General features: G+C 42.3%; 1 protein-coding gene across 1 annotated transcript in view; it reads left to right on the forward strand.

The window, feature by feature from the left end:
• fbxo15 (F-box protein 15) overlaps positions 1-17,633 on the forward strand; it is a 90,284-nt gene extending 72,651 nt beyond the window's left edge. Inside the window, exons 9-10 of the mRNA XM_070888465.1 lie at positions 4,490-4,614; positions 11,294-17,633. Coding sequence (XP_070744566.1) covers positions 4,490-4,614; positions 11,294-11,563 — 395 coding nt within the window. The 3' untranslated portion in view covers positions 11,564-17,633. The remainder of the gene's footprint in view (positions 1-4,489; positions 4,615-11,293) is intronic.
• Positions 17,634-18,300: the final 667 nt, after the last annotated feature.

Consider the following 18,300-nt stretch of genomic DNA (forward strand, 5'->3'; position numbering starts at 1 on the left):
GCCCTGCGTTCCCCCTACACAGCTAGAGCAGGCTAGGTTTCCCTGGCCTCCGCTTTTTGCTTTGATCCTTAAAGCCCACAACTGTGGTGAACACAATGAACCATTAATATTGGAATTCTGTTTATTGCGGTAGGAACTACGCAGTACAACAGTGGTTAGGCCACCATTAGAATATTGTGTCCAGTTCTGGGTGTCTTAGTTTAGGAAGGAGTTGAGAGGTTATGAGGAGAGACTAGAGAAACTGGGGTTATTTTCAGTTGAGCAGAAAAAAGAAAGACTTGGATTTATACAGTGCCTTTCACGACCACCGATCGCTGGACATCTCAAAGCGCTTTACAGCCAGTGCAGTATTTTTTTGGAGTGTAGTCACTGTTTTAATGTAGGAAATGCGGCAGCCAATTTGTGCATAGTAAGCTCCCACAAACAGCAATGTGATAATGACCAGATAATTTTTTTTGTTATGTTGAGGGATAAATATTGGCCAGGGCACTGGGGATAACTCCCTTGCTCTTCTTCGAAATAGAACCATTTGATCTTTTACGTCAACCTGAGAGCGCGGACGGGACCTCGGTTTAACATCTCATCTGAAAGACGGCACCTCTGACAGTGCAGCACTCCCTCAGCACTGCATTGGAGTGTCAGCCTAGATTTTTTTTGTGCTCCAGTCCCTGGAGTGGGACTTGAATCCACAATCTTCTGACTCGGAGAAGCAAGTGCCACCCAATGAGCCACAGCTTACACAGTGAGGGATTAAGAGGGATCTGAAAGTTCAACATTTTGAAGGGTTTTGATAAGGTTAATGGGGAGTGAGGGTAGGTTTTCACTAGCTGGTGAGTCAGTATCTAGAGGGCATAAGTTTTAACTAATAACCAAATGAATGAATGAAGGAAGTGGATAGGAGAATTATTTCTAATGTAACAGGCTGTTAGGAAATGGATTGCCCTATCTGAAACAGCGGTGAAACCATAATGGCCGGATTTTGCGGTCAGCAATGAAGCGACGGCGCTCGCCGGTGACCTTGAAGAAAGCTGCTCATAAGCAGCACGTTGATCAGCAGGAGAGTGCGGGTGCAGGTGAGTACAGTGGAGTGAAAAATAAACCGCAATATAATCAGGCAAAATTCAATGCAGTTTTATTCGAGGGAGGAATGGGTTTCAGTTCATGGGGCACTGGCACCAGTACTGGGATAGGAGGAAACTGTTCTGTCAGGATGGGCTTCACTTGAACCAGGTTGGGGCCAGTGTCCTGACGAATCAAATAACTAGGGCTGTAGATCGGGCTTTAAACTAAATAGTGGGGGGGGAGATCCGGTGAGCGGAAATGTAAAAAGTCAAAGAGAAAGGAGAAGGCAAAAGTGCAGGGTAGCGATAGGGGTAATGATAACCAGAGTGTGACAAGTAGGGACAGAATGTATACACGAAACAAAATTAAAAGCTCTGTATCTGAACGCACAAAGCATTCGTAACAAGATAGATGAGTTGATGGCACAAATAAAAATAAATGGGTCATTACAGAGGCTGGTTGCAAGGTGACCAAGGCTGGGAACTAAATATTCAGGAGTATTTCGTAAGGATAGGCAAAAAGGAAAATGAAGTGGAGTAGCTCTGTTAATAAAGGATGAGATCAGTACAGTAGTGAGAAATTATATTGGCTCAGAAGATCAAGATGTAGAATCAGTTTGGGTGGAGATAAGAAATATTAAGGGAAAGAAGTCACTGGTGGGAGTGGTCTACAGGCCCCCAAACAGTAGCCACTCTGTAGCACGGAGTATAAATCAAGAAATAATGGAGGCTTGCAAGAAAGGTACAGCAATAATCATGGGTGATTTTAATCTTCTTATTGATTGGACAAATCAAATGGCAAAGGTAGCCTTGAGGAAGAGTTCATAGAGTGTATGCGGATTGGTTTCTTGGAACAATACGTTGTGGAACCAACCAGGGAGCAGACTATTTTAGATCTGGTAATGTGTAACGAGTCAGGATTAATTATCTCCTAGTCAAGGATCCTCTTGGGAAGAGTGATCATAGCATGGTAGAATTTCAAATTCAGTTTTGAGGTGAGAAAGCTAGGTCTCAAACTCGTGTCCTGAACTTAAATAAAAGTAATTACAAAGGTATGAAGGCAGAGTTGGTAAACTGGACTGGCAAAATATATTAAAGGGTAAGTCTGTAGAAAAGTAGTGGCAAATATTTAAGGAGATATTTCATAACTCTCAGCAAAGATTTATTCCAATGAGAAAAATGATGCTAAGAGAAGGATGAACCATCCCTGGCTAATTTTAGGAAGTAAAGGATGGTATCAAATTGAAAACAAAGGCATGCAATGTTGAGAAGGACAGTGGAAGGCCGGAGGATTGGGAAATTTTTAGAAACAGCAAAGGACGACTAAAAAAATGATAAAGACAGAGAAGATAGCTTATGAAATTGGCAAGAAATATAAAAACAGACAGTAAGAGTTTCTACAGGTATATAAAAAGGAAGTGAGTAGCTAAAGTAAAGGTTAGTCCCTTAGAGGATGAGACTGGGGAATTAATAACGGACAGAGACTTTGAACAAATATTTTGTATCAGTCTTCACGGTAGAGGACACTAAAAACATCCCAATAATTGATCATCAAGGAGCTATTGGTGGGGGGGAGAGACTTAAAACAATCACTATCACTGGAGATAAAGTACTAGGCAAACTAATGGGACTAAAGTTGGACAAGTCCCCTGGACCTGACGGCCTGTATCCTAGGGTCGTAAAAGAAGTGGCTGCAGAGATAGTGGATGTATTGGTTGTAATCTACCAAAATTCCCTGAATTGTGAAGAGGTCCCAACGGACTGGAAAACTGCAAATGTAACATCCCCATTTAAAAAAGGAGGGAGACAGAAGGCAAGAAATTATAGACCAGTTTGCCTAACATCTGTCATTGGGAAAATGCTGGAGTCCATCATTAAGGAAGTAGTAGCAGGATATTTAGAAAATCATAATACAGTCAAGCAGAGTCAACATGATTTTATGAAAGGGAAATCATGTTTGACAAATTTGCTGGAGTTCTTTGAGGATGTAACGAGCAGGGTGGATAAAGGGGAACCAGTTGATGTGTATTTGGATTTCCAGAAGGCATTCGATAAGGTGCCACACAAAAGGTTACTGCACAAGATAAGGGGTTGGGGGTAATATATTAGTGTAGATAGAGGATTGGCTAATGAACAGAGAACAGAGAGTTGGGATAAATGGGTCAATTTCAGGTTGGCAATCAGCAGCTAGTGGGATCAGTGCTGGGGCCTCAACTATTTACTATTTATATTAATGACTTGGATGAAGGGACTGAGTGCAACATAGCCTCATTTGCTGACGATAAAAAGATAGGTGGGAAAGCAAGTTGTGAGGAGGACGCAAATAATGTACAAAGGGATATAGATAGGCGCAGTGAGTGGGCAAAAATTTGGCAAGTGGACTATAATGTGGGAAAATGTGAGGTTATCCACTTTGGTAGGAAAAATAAAAAAGCTAATTATTATTTAAATGGGGAGTATCAAGAGATCTGGGGATTCTTGTACAGGAAATGCAAAAAGTTACCATGCAAGTACAGCAAGTAATCAGGAAGGCAAATGGAATGTTGGCTTTTATTGCAAGGAGCATGGAGTATAAAAGTAGGGAAGTCCTGCTCCAACTGTACAGGGAGTTTGTAAGACCACACCTGGAGTACTGCGTACAGTTTTGGTCTCTATTTAAGGAAGGATATAATTGCACTAGAGGCAGTTCAGAAAAGGTTCACGAGGTTGATTCCTGAGATGAAGTGGTTGTCATATATGAAGAAAAGTTGAGCAGGTTGGGCCTATATTCATTGGAGTTAAGAAGAATGAGAGGTGATATTATTGAAACATATAAGATTCTGCAGGGGCTTTAGGGTAAATGCAGAGAGGTGGTTTCCCCTCATGGGGGAATCTAGAACTAGGGGGCATAGTTTCAGAATAAGGGGTCGCCCATTTAAAACGGAAATGAGGAGGAATTTCTTCTCTGGGGGTCGTGAATCTTTGGAATTCTCAACCCCAGAGAGCTGTGGAGGCTGGATCTTTGAATATATTTAAGGTGGAGATAGACAGATTTTTGAATGATAAGGGGATCAAGGGTTGTTGGGAGAGGGCATGGAGTTGGAGTTGAGGCCAGGATTAGATCAGCCATGATCTTATTGAATGGCGGAGCAGGCTCAAGGGGCCAGATACTCCTGCTCCTATTTCTTATGTTCTTATGAGTGGGACTAGGCCATAATTGTCGAGACCAACTAACTTTTCCAAAAAGAAATCTCCATTTACAGTCTCAAAAGTCTGCTTTTCTTAAAGCGCATTATTTTTGTCACTGCACGTTCTACATACCCTGATGAGCATTGCAGTTTTAATTATATGGTGACTGGATCTCGTATCGAAATCACTGCTATATCCCATTGAAGTTGGTAAACTCTGATGTTGTGAATTTTAATACGAATGCTATTTCCTAATTTCAGAATATACCCAAAATGGCTTCTTGCGAATAACGATCATAAGTTCAAGGAAAGAATCACAACACAGCACCATCAGTGGCAATCTCTACTTCCCTTGGAATACAGAGTTCCTAAAAGGAAATATACAGGTGTGAGAATTAGTATTTATGTGATGAAATTGGCTTTGTTTTTGGTTGGAAATCCTTTTATTTCAAGTCCTTTTTCTCTCAATGGCCCAAAAATCCCGGTTTCTCCTTCCTGCGCGTGTTTGACTGGATTCTACAAAAAAGATACACACCTACCTGTTCCTGCTGCACCCACGCGAGTTCCTGGTCCTGAGGCCTCAGGACGTGCGCAGGTCTGGAGCTGCAGTCACATGGCCCTGGGCAGCCAATCAAGGTAAAGTATGTTCTCATTCATAATAATGGGAACTCCGTAAGTTGGAGTTCCCATTATTATGATTGAAACCCCCCCCCCCCACAAACACTCAAAACATTAATAAAAAATAGAAAAAATACACTACATATTTAACATTAATTTAAATTAGTTATTTATGTAGTATTACAAATTTTTTTACTTCCAGTTTTAAAAAAAAAGTTTTTTAAATTATGCTTTAAAATAAATTTATAATAAAGGCCCTGAAATTCCTTCCCACGGGCATTTTAGAGAAAAAATACGCACCTACCTTAAGCTGCTGCCCATGTTTGACTTTCTGATGCTGAGACCTCTCCTGACTGCGATTCGCAACGCGTGTACATCGGGATGTGTGCAGGCCTGGAGCTGGAGTCACATGGCTCTGGGCAGCCAATCAGGTAAAGTATCATAGTAATAGGAGTTCTGTGAGGTCCTAAACTCCTATTACATTGATTGCGAAACAGCCTCAAATACCCAAAACACTAATAAAAAAAATATAAAATATACACTACATTTATTTAAATTAAAGTTATTAATGTCTTTAAAAATATATATATTTTCCCAATTTTTAAATTTTTTTTTTTAAATAAACTTACCGTTGTGGGGAAGGTTTTTAATAAAATATGTTTTCCTAACTTTATTTTTATGTTTTTGTGTTTTTTAAAACACTTGCGCCTGTAAAAGTAGGCTACGCGTAAATATCGGAAATTTGCACTTACAAATGTCCTTGCTCCCGATCTGTGGATGATCTGTCAAACCAGAAACTTGATAGATCGGAAAAGCCGGTTTTCAGCGCATGCGCATTGCGCGCCGAAAACCGGCTTTTCCGATGCCTTTCTGGGTCCGTACAAACTTTGTACGGACCCTGGAACGTCGGAATTTCAGGGCCAAAATATTTTTAAAATTTTATCTTATGTTTTAAGTGTGTTTTAAAACTCTTTTGCTTGTAAAAGTAGGCTATGCACCTGCTTTTATCAGGTGCAAGAGTTTTCAGGACATCCGCTGGGTAACACATGGGTAAATACTGCAATCTTGCCCATGCAAATGTCCTGGCTGCCGAGATGCGTTGGATCTGTCAAGCTCCAGCTTGACAGATTGGAAAAGCTGGTTTTGTGCGCATTGTGCGCTGAAAACCAGCTTTTGCAGTGCCTTCCCGGGTCCGTACACACTCCGTACGGATCCGGTGAGGCCAGAGATTCAGGGCCAACATATCCATCACAGGGCCACATACCTTCTGTGATCAACATAGGAGGAAACCTGCTCCATCCATGTGGCTTCTTACCAGCTACTTAATGGTATGAGACAACAGTCTGCTGATTTTTTTTTTCTCCTCACCATATGATGGAAGAGTGTTTGGCTTCCAATCAGTAGGGTTGAAATTGCCCTTTTTAGCAGCGCCTGTTAGCACTTCCGGGAGGCACTAACTGGGTGTGAAACAGTTTTCACCCGGGGGGTGGATGGGTGCTACCAGCTCCCCCGAAATTGCGCAAGAGTTTGCGGATGCTCTGCCACGCTAGCGTCTCACCCTGCCAGTAGTGACCGGGCTGCCGTGCAACTGGCGATATCATCGCCGTGCGCGGTAATCCCTTAGTGCCATCCACTGAACCATTTCCATCCCATGGCGGAAATTGGTCAGCGCCTTGCGAGGCTGCTGTGGGTCGCGGGGCGAAAGTTAAAAGGGAGATCGGGAGCGCCCAGCGCTGCCATCTTGACAGTTTGGCCGACTCACGGGTCGACCCTTCTTTAATTCTCTGGCGTGGTCCGGGCTGCCATTGTGCAACCCGGCACTCTGTTTTGGGTGTCGGGCTGCGGCCTTGGCACCACGCCACTCTGGTGGCCAAGTGGAGGCCATCAAAGGCCCGGCAGAGTGCGCATCGGCCCTCCCCTTTAACTGAATGGGAGGGGTGTTGATCCGTGTCAGCGCTATGCGAGATTGCGCTCCACTTCCTGTGAGGGGCGGTAACCGCAATTTCCTGGCCGGGACGGGATTTCTCCCCCAGAATCCTTCTAATTAGCTTGTCTGAGGTAGAGGCCTCAGGAAAGTCTTAAATTCTCTTCTTCCACTCCGTGGTACCCAATTTTGGTGCATCAATGTGCTACATTGCAACATGAGATCAGAATTGAAATCTTGTTCATGTTACTATTTTAATTTATCAGGACCACTACAGCACTACCACATCTAGATGCCATAAGGTCAATTGCCAATTGTCACATGGAAAAGTAACATGATCAAGATTCATCTCATGAGATTCATCACATAGGCCTTGAATTTGCGGTCCTGATGATGGCAAACAGGCAGCATTCGCCTTCATTCCGCCTTCGAAACCAACCGCAACTTCGGGATTTGGCACAGGCCATGTAGAAATCTTGAAGTTGCCGTCTGCCATTCACTGATCCTCCACAGCCTGCTGTGCCCCTCCCACCCCCACACACAGCCAGCAGTCAGTGAAATCACGCAAATCAGGGAAACTGACGAAAATCTAGGCTCTTCTGCAGCAATTGCGCTGTTAAATTCCCCACTAAAAGTTAGACCCAAAGGGATTAGGTGTAACTGGGATTGTAACAGCGTATTAACTGCTAAACAAAGGTTGTGGCCCTGAAAAACTAATTTTAATTTTCCCCATGGGCCCCAATCTTTGTTTTGCCCTCTTTACTATTTTTAAAAAGTTACAATTTTAAGAGCTTACTCACTTCCTTGTTCACTCTCTGTGAGAATTCTGCATTTTGATTGGTTGCTTCGACAGTCAATTGACATCACAGCAGCTCGAACAAGGGGATCCCCACAAAACTCCATTGATCTGAATTCAACGTTGGAAAACCCGAAATTCTCGACATAAAGCTCTTTGTGCGAAGCTTACTTTGGGGTCAGCGGTGAACGGCTTCAATTTGCTGTTGACCGCAAATTCTGGGCCATTAAGGTAAACTTTTAAAAAGAAAAATAATGTCCTGTTTATCATGCCATAATTGGTTTGCTGTTCAGCTTTAGGAATATCCTCCACTCTTGAAGTGATGGGCAATTGTCTGAGCTCCTCCCCTTGACTGCTGTCCAGTGATTGCTGTGTGGATATTCGATCAATACAGTAAAAGAAAAGAAAATAACTTCCATTTATATAGCTCCTTTCACTACCTCAGGATCTCCCAATGTGCTTTACAGCTAATTAAGTACTTATTGAAGTGTAGTCACTGTTGTAATGCAGGGAAATGCAACAGCAAATTTGAACACCGCAAGCTCCCATGATCAGCAATGAGCCACATGACCAGATAATCTGTTTTAATGGTGTTGGTTGAGTGAGAAATATTGGCCAGGACACCGGCAGAATTCCCCTGCTCCTGGTGCGATGGGATTTTTTACATCCACTCAACAGGGCAGACGGGGCCTCAGTTTAACATCTCATCCGAAAGGCGCCACCTCTGACAATGCAGCAAGCTCTCAGCACTGCACTGGAGTGGCGGCATGGATTATGTGCTTGACTCTCTGGAATGGGACTTGAACTCAAGACCTTCTGACTCAAGCGACCGTGCTACCAGGGAGCCAAGGCTGACCGCTATCGGGCACTGCTATCATTTGAAGAGTCTACCAATTCTCAACCCGAGGAATGGCACTTGGATGACTACCAGAGGGATGAAACTGAACTCCAACATGTGCTTTGTCTCCTCATGCAGAAGGGAAGCAGGCTGGAGAGTTATAAGGACACAAGAATTAGGAGCAGGAGTAGGCCATTCAGCCCCTCGAGCCTGCTTCACCATTCAATATCATGACTGATTTTCTACCTAAACTCCACTTTCTTGCACTGTTATCCCTTGATTCCCTTCATAGTCAAAAATCTATCGCTCTCTGTCTTGAATATACTCTGAGCCTCCACAGCCCTCTGGGGTAGAGAATTCCAAAGATTCACCACCCTCGGAGTGAAGAAGATTCTCCTCATCTCAGTCCTAAATGGCCGACCCCTTATTCTGAGACTGTGACCCCTGGCTCCAGACTCCCCAGCCAGAGGAAACATCCTTCCTGCATCTACCCAGTCAAGCCCTGTAAGAATTTTGCATGTTTCAATTAGATCACTCTCGTTCTTCTAAACTCTAGAAAATATAGGCCGAGTCTACCCAATCTTTCCTCATAGGACAATCCCCCCATCCCAGGAATCGTCTGGTGAACCTTCATTGCACTCGCTATATGGCAAGTATATCCTTCCTTAGGTAAGGAGACCAAAACTGTACACAATACTCCAGGTGCGGTCTCACCAGGGCCCTATATAATTGCAGTAAGTCATCTTTACTCTGATACTCAAATCTTCTTGTAATAACGGCTAACATACCGTTTGCTTTCTTAATTGCTTGCTGTACCTGCATGTTAACTTTCAGTGACTCGTATACAAGGAACACTCAGGTCCGCAGAATTGTTCGCAGATTTTAGGCTAGCATATTTACATAGAAGCATAGAAAATAGGTGCAGGAGTAGGCCATTCGGTCCTTCGAGCCTGCACCACCATTCAATAAGATCATGGCTGATCATTCACCTCAGTACCCCTTTCCTGCTTTCTCTCCATATCCCTTGATCCCTTTAGCTGTAAGGGCCCTGTACAACTGCAGCAAGACCTCCCTCTTGAATATATCTAATGAACTGGTATCAACAACTCTCTGCGGTGGAGAATTCCACAGGTTAACAACTCTCCGGGTGAAGAAATTTCTCCTCATCTTGGTCCGAAATGACTTACCCCTTATACTTAGACTGTGACCCATGGTTCTGGACTTCCCCAACATCGGGAACATTCTTCCTGCATCTAACCTGTCCCGTCCTGTCAGAATTTTATATGTTTCTATGAGATCCCCTCTCATTCTTCTAAAGTCCAGTGAATACAGGCCCAGTCGATCCAGTCTCTCCTCATATGTCACTCCTGCCATTCCGGGAATCAGTCTGGTGAACCTTCGCTGCACTCCCTCAATAGCAAGAACGTCCTTCCTCAGATTAGGAGACCAAAACTGAACACACTATTCCAGGTGAGGCCTCACCAAAGCCTTGTACAACTGCAGTAAGACCTCCCTGCTCCTATACTCAAATCCCCTCGCTATGAAGGCCAACATGCCATTTGCCTACTTCACCGCCTGCTGTACCTGCATGCCAACTTTCAATGACTGATGTACCATGACACCCAGGTTTCGTTGCACCTCCCCTTTTCCTAATCTGCCACCATTCAGATAATATTCTGCCTTCATGTTTTTGCCCCCAAAGTGGATAACCTCACATTTATCCACATTATACTGCATCTGCCATGCATTTACCCACTCACCTAACCTGTCCAAGTCATCCTGCAGCCTCTTAGCATCCTCCTCACAGCTCACACCGCCACCCAGCTTAGTGTCATCTGCAAACTTGGAGATATTACACTCAATTCCTTCATCTAAGTCATTGATATATATTGTAAATAGCTGGGGTCCCAGCACTGAGCCCTGCATCACCCCACTAGTCACTGCCTGCCATTCTGAAAAGTACCCGTTTATCCAGACTCTCTGCTTCCTGTCTGCCAACCAGTTCTCTATCCATGTCAGTACATTACCCCCAATACCATGTGCTTTAATTTTGCACACCAATCTCTGTGTGGGACCTTGTCAAAAGCCTTTTGAAAGTCCAAATACACCACATCCACTTGTTCTCCGTTGTCCACTCTACTAGTTACATCCTCAAAAAATTCTAGAAGATTTGTCAAGTATGATTTCCCTTTCATAAATCCATGCTGACTTGAACCGATCCTGTCACTGCTTTCCAAATGCGCTGCTATTTCATCTTTAATAATTGATTCCAACATTTTTCCCGCTACTGATGTCAGGCTAACCGGTCTATAATTCCCTCTCTCTCCCTCCTTTTTTAAAAAGTGGTGTTACATTAGCTACCCTGCAGTCCATGGGAACTGATCCAGAGTCGATAGACTGTTGGAAAATGATCTCCAATGCATCCACTATTTCTTGGGCCACTTCCTTAAGTACTCTGAAATGCAGCCTATCAGGTCCTCGGGATTTATCGGCCTTCATTCCCATCAATTTCCCTAACACAATTTCCTGACGATAAGGATTTCCTTCTGTTCCTCCTTCTCGCTGGACCCTCGGTCCCCTTGTATTTCCAGAAGGTTACTTGTGTCTTCCTTCGTGAAGACAGAACCAAAGTATTTGCTCAGTTGGTCTGCCATTTCTTTGTTCCCCATTATAAATTCACCTGATTGACTGCAAGGGACTTGGAGCCGTGAGGTATACTGAATTGTAAAATGTACTGTAGTCCAGCTTTCCTGTAGTACTACAGAAATGAAGCTGGTATTTTTCACAATATAGGCTTGGAAAAACATTACTAAATTGTTATTCTTAGTGATTGGATTTAAGTTGTCGCCCTTCTGTTTAGCATTACATTGAATTTAAATTTCATTTCAGCATTGTTGCTTAATGGATGTGACGGTTCTGGATGAAGCAGAGAAACCATTCTGGTGTGTAAGCTCGCCTGTAGCTACGCAATCAGCCTGTACATCTGCCATAAGATACAGCTACCTGGGCGACAGGCAAACCATTGATTATAAAGATTCTGAAGGAAAAGTTCATATGGAGCTAATGTGGTTGGAAGAAGAACAACAATATTACATCGTCAACCTTGTCCTTTATCTCAGTATTAAAAAAGTAAATGCCTGGTTTGCAACTAATTACTAATTGTCGACATAAATCTTTTGTATGGCTGACCTTAGCAAACAGCTGCACCATGCACATAAACTGAGGTATCAATCTGAGCGAGTCATGAGACTATATTCGGTGAGAGCTTCCAGTATTCAAAATTGAGTGTTCTTTTTCTCGATCTGATCTGATCGTGATCCTGGATATTGGATTCCAGCCTCGCACACCTTCCTGCCCTGATACTGGTTACTTTCCTTTTAAAGCATTTTGCTTAAGGTTTGCTGAGATTCATCAATGGTTGCCTGCTCATACTTGGTAACATTTATATTTTCAGCCAGTCTAAGTGCAGCCAATAGTTGTCTGCCCCACTATGTGTGTTGTATTCACAATAAAGTGGTATGGGAACCATTTGAAAGGCCTCTGATGAGGGCCTGTTTCAAGACTGGGCTGCTGCATTTGCTTGCGCCTTTGCTTGACTCCATTACCTTTTAAGAACTCTGACGGTATGTGAATATGGGGATGATAGATTCTGAAGTAAGGCTTCAGGACAAAAAAAAATACAGGCCAATTGAGATCTACAAAAAAGCACCAGAAAAAGAGAAAGGGAAGCTAAAGGAACCTGGAGGAATGAGTGACTTGTAAACTGAATTCAGATGCCCTACAATAGAAGTGCAGAGAACACTGAAAATAAGTCTGTATCCAACATCTATTTTCTGGTTTGTGTAGTCAGCTGCAATCTTTACTGTATATCTTTGAGGTTGGACTGTGTGACCAAAGGTTGTGTTCTTTCTGTGGCTGAAATTTGTATGCATTTCATTTCAAGGAAATGTGGAGCACCTCTGATTTGGTTCACGGGGCCTCAATCTGCACTGACAATTGAAAAGTTGGGCGATAGCATTGTTTCTCGTTAAGCCTAAAGAGGCATTTGGGGGAATGTGAAAATAGCTGAAGGGAGGTTTGCAGAGCCCAGCAATGCAGCTGACTTTAAACTGTTCTTGGAACACTCGTGACTGCTGCTTTAAGTGGTCTTTTAAAATGGTAATTATAACCAGTTGATTAACTATGTAGTAGTTCCTTTGAATTATTATAGTATTTTTAAAATTGCTGTAGGTTTTCTTAAAGTAGAAAGCTAGAGTGTTGTAAGTGGAAACATTTTTGTACAGTAATATTTGAGACCATTGCAGTCATCTAATCAACTGGCTATAATTGTTATTTCAAATACCATTTATTGTAGCTGTGCATAGCTGTTTAATATTTAAAAGCCAGCTTCATTCCAATCCCTTGTAAACTAGTTGTGCGTGTGTGTTGGTGGAGGGAACATTGAAAGGTGAGGAAAATTGAAAAGGAGTTGAAGTTCATATTAAATCCTGTTTGGAATTTCAATTTCTATTTCTTGTCCTGTTGTGTTCTGTCTTTCACAGCAAGGTTGATGTCCTGTATGTTTTTACTGCAGTATTAGGAGGGCAGTATTATTGTTCAGATTATAATCTGAAATAATTATTTTGTGCATCTGCCAATGTTGCTAGTGTCAGAAAATGTGGGCAGCTCGTTTTACTTGTTCAAAAGCAGGGTGATGCTTGTTATCCTGCCTCCTTGCATCACTTACAATGCAGAAGTCTTGTTGCATCAACTCCTTTCCACCAAAGGAAATGGAACAGTGAGAATGCATTTGAAAATTTATATTTCTCCTGTTTATTATGGAAACCAGTGTGCCAGTAATGCTGCTTCTGTTTAATGGCACAACATTGGGTGTTGATTAACAAGTCAAACGGGCTATTTTATTACATAGCTTAATCCTTGAATATGTTTTGACTGGTGTAATTGCTTTCTAGATTTACAAACAAGTCTATGTGACAAAAAGAAAAGTTTTAATATTAAATCTCACCAATTTCGCAATCTGCTAAACTTGACACTGCTTTACATAAGAACATAAGAAATAGGAGCAGGAGTAGGCCATAAGGCCCCTCGAGCCTGCTCCGCCATTCAATACGATCATGGCTGATCTGATCATGCGCTCAGCTCCACTTCCCCACCCGCTCCCCATAACCCCTTATCCCCTTATCATTTAAGAAACTGTCTATTTCTGTCTTAAATTTATTTAATGTCCCAGCTTCCACAGCTCTCTGAGGCAGTGAATTCCACAGATTCACAACCCTCTGAGAAGAAATTTCTCCTCATCTCAGTTCTAAATGGGTGGCCCCTTATCCTCAGATCATGCCCTCTAGTTCTAGTCTTCCACCCCAGTGGAAACATCCTCTCTGCATCCAACTTGTCAAGCCCTTTCATAATCTTATACGTTTTGATAAGATCACCTCTCATTCTTCTCAATTCCAATGAGTAGAGGCCCAACCGACTCAACCTTTCCTCATAAGTCAACCCCCTCATCCCCAGGATCAACCTAGTGAACCTTTGCTGAACTGTCTCCACAGCAAGTATATCCTTTTTTAAATATGGAAACCAAAACTGCATGCAGTATTCCAGGTGTGGCCTCACCAATACCCTGTATAGCTGTAACAAGACTTCCCTGCTTTTATACTCCTTTCTCTTTGCAATAAAGGCCAAGATTCCATTGGCCTTCCTGATCACTTGCTGTACTTGCATACTAACCTTTTGTGTTTCATGCACAAGTACCCCCAGGTCCTGCTGTACTGCAGCACTTTGCAATCTTTCTCCATTTAAATAATCACTTGCTCTTTGATTTTTTTTCTGCCAAAGTGCATGACCACACATTTTCCAACATTATACTCCATCTGCCAAATTCTTGCCCACTCACTTAGTCTATGACCTCCTGCAGCCTCTTTATGTCCTCCTCACACATTACCCTTCCTCCCATCTTTGTATTGTCAGCAAACTTGGCTACGTTACACTCAGCCCCCTCTTCCAAGTCGTTAATCTAGATTGTAAATAGTTGGGGTCCCAGCACTGATCCCTGTGGCACCCCACTTGTTACTGATTGCCAACCAGAGAATGAACCATTTATCTCGACTCTCTATTTTCTGTTTGTCAGCCAATCTTCTATCCATGCTAATATATTACCCCCAACCTTGTGAACTTTTATCTTGTGCAGTGACCTTCTGTGTGGCACCTTGTCAAATGCCTTCTGGAAGTCCAAATACACCACATCCACTGGTTCCCCTTTATCCACCCTGTTCATTACATCCTCAAAGAATTCCAGCAAATTTGTCAAACATGACTTCCCCTTCATATATCCATGCTGGCTTTGCCTGACCAAATTTTGCTTTTCCAAATGTCCTGTTACTGCTTCTTTAATAATGGACTCCAACATTTTCCCAACCACAAATATTAGGCTAACTGTGGTCTATAGTTTCCTGCTTTTTGTCTGCCTCCTTTTTTGAATTGGGACGTTACATTTGCAGTTTTCAATCTGCTGGGACCTCCCCAGAATCCAGGGAATTTTGGTAAATTACAACCAATGAATCCACAGTCCCTGCCGCTACTTCTCTTGAGACCCTAGGATGCAAGCCATCAGGTCCAGGGGATTTATCTGCCTTAAGTCCCATTATTTTACTGAGCACCGCCTCCTTAATGATTGTGATTGTGTTAAGTTCCTCCCCCCCCCCCCCCCCCCATAGCCCCTTGACTATTCATTTTGGAATATTGTTAGTGTCCTTTACTGTAAAAACTGATACAAAATACTTGTTTAGAGTTTCTGCCATCTCCATGTTCCCCATTACTAATTTCCTGGTCTCGTCCTTGAAGGGACCAACATTTACATTAGCCGCTCCTTTTTCTTTTTATATACCTATAGAAACTCTTGCTATCTGTTTTTATATTTTATGCTAGTTTACTTTCATAGTCCATCTTCCCTTTTTTAATCATTTCTTTAGTCATTCTTTGTTGGCTTTTAAACACTTCCCAATCTTCTGTCCTCCCATTAGTTTTGGCCACTTTGTATGCCCTTGTTTTTAATCGGATACCGTTCTTTATTTCTTTAGTTAGCCAAGGATGGCTTTCTTTTCTCTTGCACCCTTTCCTCCTCACTGGAATATATTTTTCTTGAGAGTTATTTTTGATGAGTTGATGTAGCAGAACTTTCTTGGCTGCCTTTGAACAGAATAATTCCAGTCTGAGAGTTACTTTAGGCCTCTCGAGTACCATAAAAACTTATATCCCAGTCATATCCCCCGGTTTGCAGATCATTTGAAAATCTGTATGAAGGTGTGATTTGCGTGCTGGGATTTTGTGAGAAGGGAAGTTCCATTTTACAGAATAAGGCATGAAAGACTTTCTAGGAAAACCATATCCTTGTCCGTTGAAGAAATATTTTTACTTCATCACTTTATTCTTTTCAAAGTTTAAAAGAAATAGCCATCATGAGATGTGGATAGTTTTTCTAACGCAAACCATTTTGTTTGTACCTGGGGTTTCATCAATTAAATCTAAAACTACATTATGAAGAAATGGAAAATCCACATTGATATGGGGGGGAGGGGGAAGGAGAAGTTTTTTTGAATGGAAATATGTCTTTTCCGAAGAAGTACTTCAAATGGTAACTGTTGTTATCATTGATAAAGAAGATTACATTGCAACACAGCTGCATCCTGGCTTAACTGTTGATTTCTACCTACTGGGAAACTCCACCACTGACCACCTGGGAAATTTCTAGGAGAGGCTCTGTCCTTCAATGCTGATGGGGGAACAACTGACCAAAAGAAACCACTAACTGCAGTGTTGGTATCAGGGTTTGGGAGGGTGCTGGATCTTCTATTTCTCCACCACTCTTTCCCCTCTCCCGCCTCCCGCCCCCCCCCCCCCCCAACCCCTAGGGGATAACTGCTCTCTTGATCTCCTTTGTAAGGGGGCTGAAATGTGTGCAAAGAAGATAGAAAATCTGGCTACTCTTTCGGAATTCAGGTTTGAGTCATGGCCAGAACCCCAGTTGGACCGCACGTCAGCCATTTGCTGGTCTCGCTTGATCTTCCTGGCATTGGGAGTCCCCAGCCCAGCCCCCTTCTGTGTCATTGGCTTTGGGGCAGGTGGAGGCTCCACCTCTTTGAAGGCCAGCCCCCACCCCCAGAATCCTTGACATAAGGCCAAGACCCATTTTAAAGCCCTTCTGATGAACTCCTGTAGAATTGGCTGGTAGTGCTGTAGATTTTCAACCCAGTGTGTTTAGTTTACAGCAGTAATATTCAAGGTAACTGCATGGAATGCTGTACTTTGTTAGGCAACATGCATAAAGATTGTGTTTGTATTCTGTAGTTTGCTATGATAATTATTCTACTTCAGTATAATTCTGTCGTATATCATACTGTTTATATGTTGAATCATGCAAGAAATGTTGCATTTTGTTTATACTTTGATCTATGCAGGGAAAATTGAGTGCGGTTTATATAAGAATGTAACTTGATTTCAGTGTTCTTTTGTGCGTAAACAAACAAATAAAAATAGTAGGAGCTTAATAAAGTTAAACTCTAGTTTAATTTTTTGATTCCATTATGCTATCAGTCAGCCATGCATCAGAACAATTCCAACTGCACTTGCACTAAGTATTGTTGTAAACTTACATCAGTATGTTGATGCTTGCACTTTATTTTCAGATTAACCATCTTTTTATGTCAGTTTTATTTTTTTAGATTTTTATTGCAGTCAAAGATTTGCATCTCATCACACCCCAAAGTGCTTCATACAATTAATTAGTTTAAAATGCAGTGATAGTTGTTGTGGGATCTGTAGTAAGATGAATAACCAGTTAATATTTTATTGGTTGAGGGGGCGATTGTTGACGAGGGGATCTGTATGCTCTTTGAATAGTGCCAGTGGCTCTTTAACAGCCACCTAAACAGGTAGATAGGGCCTCAATCAAACCTCATGAAGGTGGTCGTTCCAACAATGCTGCAGGACTGCACTGAAGTGTCCGCTTAGATCAAATCCCACAATTTTCTGACTCTGATGACCAACTGAGCCGAACAGCAAAATGTGTTGGCAGGGAAATTGTTTTTTTTCCAAGGCTTTTATTGTTGCCTTTTCTACGAATCAAAATAGGTTATTTACCTGGCAAATAGCCTTACTTTCTATCCTATTAAGGTATATTTTAAATATATATTCTCATTTTGGAGCTCTTTGCATTATTCTTAAAGATTCTGCGTTTTCCTCGTTAAACTTGTGTTCTGTGTTTGTGTGATATATTCTGTAAAAGATCTATTGCTTACGCTGGAAATCTGAAATAAAAACAGAAAATACTAGAAATACTCAGTGGATCAGGCAGCATTTGTGGAGAGAGAAACCGAGTCAGTGGACCCAAGTTTTGGGTGGAGTTGTTTGGAGTGTCTTAGAAATTGCAATTCTTGGCACTTAGTTTGTTCCAGTTCTAGTGAGTTAGTTTACTTTCATTTTAGTTCAGGTTTTTTTTTCAAACGGGGACATTACCAACCATTTATGCCTGTTTTGCAAGTTTAGGGACTGAAAAGTTACTCCAAACTAACTTAAATAAAGAACCATTATCAATAATAAATGATCAATAAATAAAAAATAAAAAGTTCCTTCCTCACCTACCCATTTGGGAACCTGGCCAGGGCTAGGGACTGCGTGCTGCAGGCTAGAAATCGGCACTCTGACCGCGATGAGGGAGCTCATTTGGCCAGTGATTTTCTCCTCCACTGTGAAACCCCTCCAATATTTCTTGCCTTGGGAGATATCCAGTCAGCCTTCGTTGCAGCGGGGAGCCCATTGGGCCAGGGCTCGGGTCGGTGTGCTTCGGGCCCCTCCCATGCAGCCAGCAGCAATACGCACACAGAATTTGAGGGCCAGAAGCT

The sequence above is a fragment of the Pristiophorus japonicus genome, chromosome 1 (genome assembly GCF_044704955.1).
Source record: "Pristiophorus japonicus isolate sPriJap1 chromosome 1, sPriJap1.hap1, whole genome shotgun sequence".
In the NCBI taxonomy this organism is placed as follows: Eukaryota; Metazoa; Chordata; class Chondrichthyes; family Pristiophoridae; genus Pristiophorus; species Pristiophorus japonicus.